General features: G+C 39.1%; 1 protein-coding gene and 1 long non-coding RNA gene across 4 annotated transcripts in view; one reads left to right on the forward strand and one right to left on the reverse strand.

Moving 5' to 3' along the window:
- The window catches only part of LOC130911156 (probable ATP-dependent RNA helicase DHX34), a 69531-nt gene extending 67423 nt beyond the window's left edge, over nt 1–2108 (forward strand). Inside the window, exons 15-16 of one of the 2 annotated variants that reach the window (XR_009061982.1) lie at nt 228–1614; nt 1685–2108. Coding sequence is in view for 1 of the 2 variants with exons in the window: in XM_057828925.1 (XP_057684908.1) it covers nt 228–361 (134 nt within the window). In the remaining variant the exon portion in view is untranslated. Of the gene's footprint in view, nt 1–227 lie in introns of both variants that reach the window. The other variant, XM_057828925.1, reaches the window with a different exon arrangement.
- A 471-nt stretch (nt 2109–2579) lies between these two features.
- Nucleotides 2580–5493, reverse strand: LOC130911157 (uncharacterized). 2 transcript variants are annotated; one of them, XR_009061983.1, is made up of 3 exons: nt 5224–5493; nt 3937–4031; nt 2580–3850 (listed from the first exon to the last, which is right to left on the reverse strand). It is a non-coding gene; the product is annotated as an uncharacterized LOC130911157 (long non-coding RNA). The 2 variants fall into 2 exon arrangements; XR_009061984.1 differs by lacking the exon at nt 5224–5493 and adding an exon at nt 4844–5085.
- Nucleotides 5494–6000: the final 507 nt, after the last annotated feature.

A 6000-nucleotide genomic window follows, 5' to 3' on the forward strand; every position in this document is an offset into this window, starting at 1 on the left:
ATATGTGCTATTTAGAGGCTCAAGAAAGAGTATTCAGACCATTCAACAATTTCTCTAAAAGATTTTTGAATTCTTAAAATACTTGTCAATTCATTTGATTATCGATTAGGTGTTGATTACTGTCATCATGGTACAGTAGCCCACGTGGTAGTTAGCTCACAAAGTGGATTAAAAGATAAGTATTTGAAGTATTACTTATTAATGCATTATTTTAATCTTTTTGTCAGACATCGTGAAGCCCAAATCATCGTCCTCCACTCTGTGCCGGGTCTACCACTGTGACGTCTGCGACCAAGACTTGACGCTAACGTCCACGGAGATCCTCAAGCACAAAAGGCAGCATATATACTCTGCTAAGTAACTCATTCACTCAACTCATTTTTTACGAGGAGCACAGTGGCCCCCCAACTTAAAATTTTTGGGGCACAAGCAGAAGATTCAGGGGCGCACACTGTAAATTGACATGCAAAGTTTTCCTCAAATTTTCACTGTTTAACCGATAAATACTTCATAATAAATGCATAAAACTACAAACTTGTGAATCTATAGACAACTTTCCTGAACGAAAATTGGGCGGCGCCATCTTTGACATTTTTTGCTACGGACTTCCGGTTTCGACAGAACAAAATGAAGTGCGGTGGAAGTAAGCAGTGTGTAGGCAAAGTTAAAACTGCAAAATTAAACCAGAGGAACCCACGGAATCTCCAAAAATAGATTTAGCACGACGTAGGTGAGGCTCTGGGATTTTCTGTGCTGTGCCTGAACTCCTAGAAGCACCTATAAATTAGGGTTGGGAATCTCTGGCATGAAGTCGATTCGATATGTATCTAGATACACAGGTTACGATTCGATTAAAAAAAAAAAAAGATACATTTTTAAGGCAGAGCGATTCGATACAGTTTAGGAACGATACGGCTTGATACAGTGTGAAAACGATACGATAGTAAACATTTGTTGTCTGTGCTTACAGTCCCTGACAAAAGTCTTGTCGCTTATCCATTTTGTAGAAACAGTTGCTAATAACCCGACTTTTAATTATTTAATTGGTTTCAGAAATGACTCATATGAAAGCTAAGACCCTCCCAAATGATGTTGAATGTACAAAAATATATTTGTTTCACTGAAAAAAGATTTATCATTTAATGAAGACATTAAGGTCAAATTTTGGCAAGACAAAAGTTTTGTCACCTACAGAACGTAGTGTGAAAATTAAACAAAAAATGTACTTCAAATACAAAAATATGTTACATAACATAAGCGAATTAAGTAGTGATGCTGTGAGATCCAAATTTAATATTTTGTATGACTTCCATGGGCTTGAAGGACTGCATCCATGCGGTTCGGCAAGGATTCATACAATTTATTTATGCAGTCATCAGGAACATCAAAGAAAGCAGTCTTGCATGCCTCCCAGAGTTCATCAACATTCTTGGGTTTCGTCTTCCATGCTTCCACTTTCATCCTACCCCAGACATGCTCAATGATGTTCATGTCTGGTGACTGGGCTGGCCAGTCCTGGAGGATCTTGCTCTTCTTTGCCTTGAGGAACTTTGAGGTAGAGGTTGAAGTATGCGATGGAGCACCATCCTGCTGCAGAATTTGTCCCTTTTTATGGTTAGGCATGTACAAGGCAGCTAAGATTTATTGATATTTTAGACTATTTATGTTGCCTTCCACCCTGCAGATCTCTCGCACACCCACATTCTGGATGTAACCCCAGACCATGATTTTGCCACCACCAAACTTCACTGTTTTCTGAGTGAATCTTGGATCTGCGCGGGCTCCAGTAGTCTCCACAGTCGCCGCAAATATTGCAGGAGACCTACTGAACAAAAAAACAAGACTTGCTGAATGACCATCATTTTGTTGGATGGGATCGATAATAAAATAAAACTCATGTCACCTTATCGTCTGTCGTCTCTGTGTTTTCCGTTGCATGAAACTCAAGATTTGTTGTACGAACACAAGGATGGGGGTACTATGGACAATTATTTTTCGCCCATTGTTATGAATGAATGCGGTTGGTTGTAGAAGCTTTTTTTTCCTACAAATGTGCAGTTGTGGACGTATTTATTTTTTCCTTACATATTAGGGCAGGATCCTCGGTTTAAAAAAGGAAAAAACCCTTCTAGGTGTAGCAGGGGTCGCGTTAAAGGGGAAGTTCAGATATTTTGACATCAGGCTTATTCTTCGAGTTGGGGGGGGTTAAATAGTCAGTGGAGTTGATTTCAAAATATTCCGTATCGTTTGTTAGTCTTCTATTATTCTTCAGGGCTCCGGAGTGGCTATGCTAATGCAAGTCAATATGGCCAATTAGCATGCTCATGAAAACAACATATGCACGTAGGAGAATCACCGATGACGCATGCAATCAATAGTGTTGGCTATGTTTTCAGGATAAAGTTATTAAAACTTACCATTGTATGTCAATAACTGCAGTAAGAACAGCAACATTAGTAATTCAGTTGCCGTGCAGAGAAGAGAACGAGCTGGCTACGCGGAGGGATATCACATTGGTCTTTTCACCGCTTTATTATTTTTTTCTTTTTTGTGGCAACGAAGCGACTTCCCGCCCCCAAAATGCAGGGAAGAATTGGGGCTGAACTGTTTTCAGAACTCAATAAATGGTTGCAAGTGAACACCAAGACTTTTTCCCACTTCTCAACAAAGGTGTTCTTGAAACTTTTTTCTTCGTAGACAAGACCAACTGGAAAAAACAGGCAGATATCATTGAGGTAAGTGGATTCCTGCATGCTTTATTTTGTCGCTGGGCGAATATTCGTATACTCTAAGCATAGTTCTACTTCAGGAAAGCAGCTATATCATCTCAACAATAATGCATTGTGAGAGTAAAAGCATGTCAATATAAAAAGCAGTAGCAGTATGGCAATTATTTACAAGGATGTGCCTAAATTATCACGCAATATGTCAAAAATTAAAAACATAAAACTGACATAGGCAAATGTGTTGAACATAACTTCAAGTATTATTTCATGTATTTCAATTGCCGATGATTGTCCCCTTAGAGCACTTGATTTAAAAACTTGAAGTTACGTAATTTGCGGACTATAAGCCGCTACTTTTTTCCCCCCTCATTTTGAATCCAGCTGCATATAGTAGAGTGCTGCTTATGTGTTGGGAATATTGAACATGTGTCCAAGCTAGAGTTCTGTAACTTTTTTAAATAATATATTTAATTTTTTGATCTATCACATGATGATTTTGGCACTTTCTTTTTTAATCACCCTGTATTATGGTTTTGTTGTTTTAGGCAACTCCGATTGGTGGCATATAGGGTTGTTCTTGAGTGGGCGTTGAAAGGCAAACATCTGGGAAGAGGCCAGCGACGTGTTCTTCCATCATGTGTCGTCTCCTGCATCCGTGACAAGTGCACTTCTGTCATTGGGAACTACAATGGTTTTAGGGAAACTGAAGATGCTTTGCAATTATTCTAAGTACAACTCCTACATACCCAGAAACTTTTGATCTTTTAAACCTTCACATTTCACAAATAAGACTATATGTGTGTTTTTTTTTTTATTATTATTATTATAGTACATTCAAAAATATCTATTAAAAAGAAAAAAGGAAAATGTCAGCCTAATTATTTTTTTAAATCTACTGACATGTAAAATGACTTTCTTTATCAGGCCTTTTGATGCCTGGGGAATTGTAGTTGGAGGCTTGAAATAAAAGTCTGGATCAGCAAACTTCACTGATGAACCCTGCAGTCTTTCCAGGACATGCGCCACCAAATTCTGTCAGAATGTCTGCGTTGTTGGCTCGTAACTCCTCCGGGCAACCCATCTTTTTGTTTGCGTTGGAAACTCCAAGCTGTATCTCAAAGTCCCTAATAGAGTAAATTTGATTGAGATATGTACACATAAGAAGGATAGACTGCAATTGTTAATGGGAAAAAAAGTTGATAGAGCCTACCATCAGCATTCCTCGCTTGCTGGCGCCCTTGCCTTCATGGAGTTGAAAACAAAGTGGAGCCTCTTCTGGGTGTACATAAAGCATCTCCAGGTCACCTAAAGATCACAGTAAAAAGTAGTTTGGTAGATGTGTCATGATAATATGCCTGTGTTGTAGACACAACCGCACCACGGAATAAGGTAAACCCTAATATCAAAAAAAAAAAAAAATTCGCGGAATGTCATGTTCAGCAAAAAAGTTTTAGAATTATTTTTTAATTTGTATTTAGGAGCACTGTTCAACGCTTTCCCAAAGACCAAATCGGAGATTACTTCTTGGTTTATTCCTTTATTTATTACAAGCTAGGTAGGTGTCACTTATCTAAGGACATAGAAAACCAAGTTATCACTCTGTAAGCTCAAAAGGTTTCTTCTCAATTTTTCATGAAAGTGATAAAGTATTCCAATATCCCCCAGTTCACTCACAATCTTTATTATAAATAACCCTTCAATAACTGATTGGCTGAGGTGTCTGGGGCGAATAGTAAAGGTAATAGTAGTAGTAATAACAGTATAATTAATAGTAAAGTAAATAGTAAAAAAAAAAAATTTGTATGTTTGACATATTGATTACCGGTGTTTACATACTACCGACTACTAGTCCCAATGAGGAAGAGTCAGAGTACGTGTCTGTGTGTGGGAGTGTGAAAAAAACGGCGGTTGCTCACGCACATAACCTACGAACGATTCGTAAACCAAATCCAAACCCGAAGTGGAAGGATTTACTGCATTCGGGATGGTGATCTGGAAATTGACTGTACTGTTCCCCTTGTGTGTGTGTGTGTGTGTCTGCGTGCGTGCGTGCGTGCGTGCGTGTGTGTGAATGAACACAAGTGTACAGTCATCCAAACTCCATTCAAAATGAATACCGGAGTCGGGAGGTAGCGTCAGAGCTCCAGGTGCTTTATTGTGCTGCACTGTCGCATCCAAAAATGAATCGGAGTGAAAAGACGATCCCTTCGAAGGTACAAACAACACAACCAGCTCTCACCAAACGACGGATTGACTAAAATACTACAAAAATGGCAGCCACAGTACTTCCTTCCTGTCAAACGGCTGTTAAAATAATAGCACGAAGGAAAAATGCACTTCGTGAGATATTGGACAGAACATTGACGTTTGTTTCAATTTAAAAACGCGAACCATAAATGTGCATGGCGTTTGTTACAAGCCTCACTAACGCAAGCTGCAGTATCGAGGTGTGCATGCACATATATGTGATATACTTTCATATATGATTTTTTTTTACCTGTTTATCGGAACGGAAGCTCTTGAAGACGTTTGGACACTCTAAGGCACAGCAATTGGGTAACAGGAGAGGATACCGATGAAAATGGGCGCTGCAAATACTCCAAAGCAGTACTTTTCCACCGGTGTGTGTGTGTATGTCATATCCAGCAGAGTAACCACATTTTATATCGTTCCTCGTTCTTCATAGTAAGGCGGTGGAAACTTTCCTTTGTCCATTTCTTCTGTATGTTTCCACAACTTCTAAAAGCACATTTCACCATTTTGACGTCCTTCCGTGAACGCTCTGCATAGCAGACCAAGGTGAATATGAGTGGCCACAGCACTCCCCTCTATTTTGGTGCCATTACGCATAGAAAAAAATAGTCCCGCAGAATTAAATGAATTTCGGCAGTTTGGTGAGACATTGTTTTGGCTGCAGGGGTTTCTTGAACATTGGGCTGCGTTTTTAATTTATTTGACTATGTTAGATCTGTGAATATCGTTTTTTATTAGCATGCTAACTGGCCATATTGACTTGCATTAGCATAATCACTGTGGAGCCCTGAAAATAATAAAAGACTAACAAACGATACGGAATTTTTCTCAATCAACTCCACTGACTATTTAACCCCCCCCCCACTCGAAAAATAAGCCTGATGTCAAAAATTCTGAACTTCCCCTTTAACCGAATATTTTCCGTCGTTGACCGTTTTTTTTAAAACGGTGACGGAAAAAACTGAAGTCCATCCTTCATTTTGACAGGTTGCAATTCACACCCCAGACCACAGGATGGCGA

The sequence above is a fragment of the Corythoichthys intestinalis genome, unplaced genomic scaffold, assembly GCF_030265065.1.
Source record: "Corythoichthys intestinalis isolate RoL2023-P3 unplaced genomic scaffold, ASM3026506v1 HiC_scaffold_23, whole genome shotgun sequence".
Classification (NCBI taxonomy): domain Eukaryota; kingdom Metazoa; phylum Chordata; class Actinopteri; order Syngnathiformes; family Syngnathidae; genus Corythoichthys; species Corythoichthys intestinalis.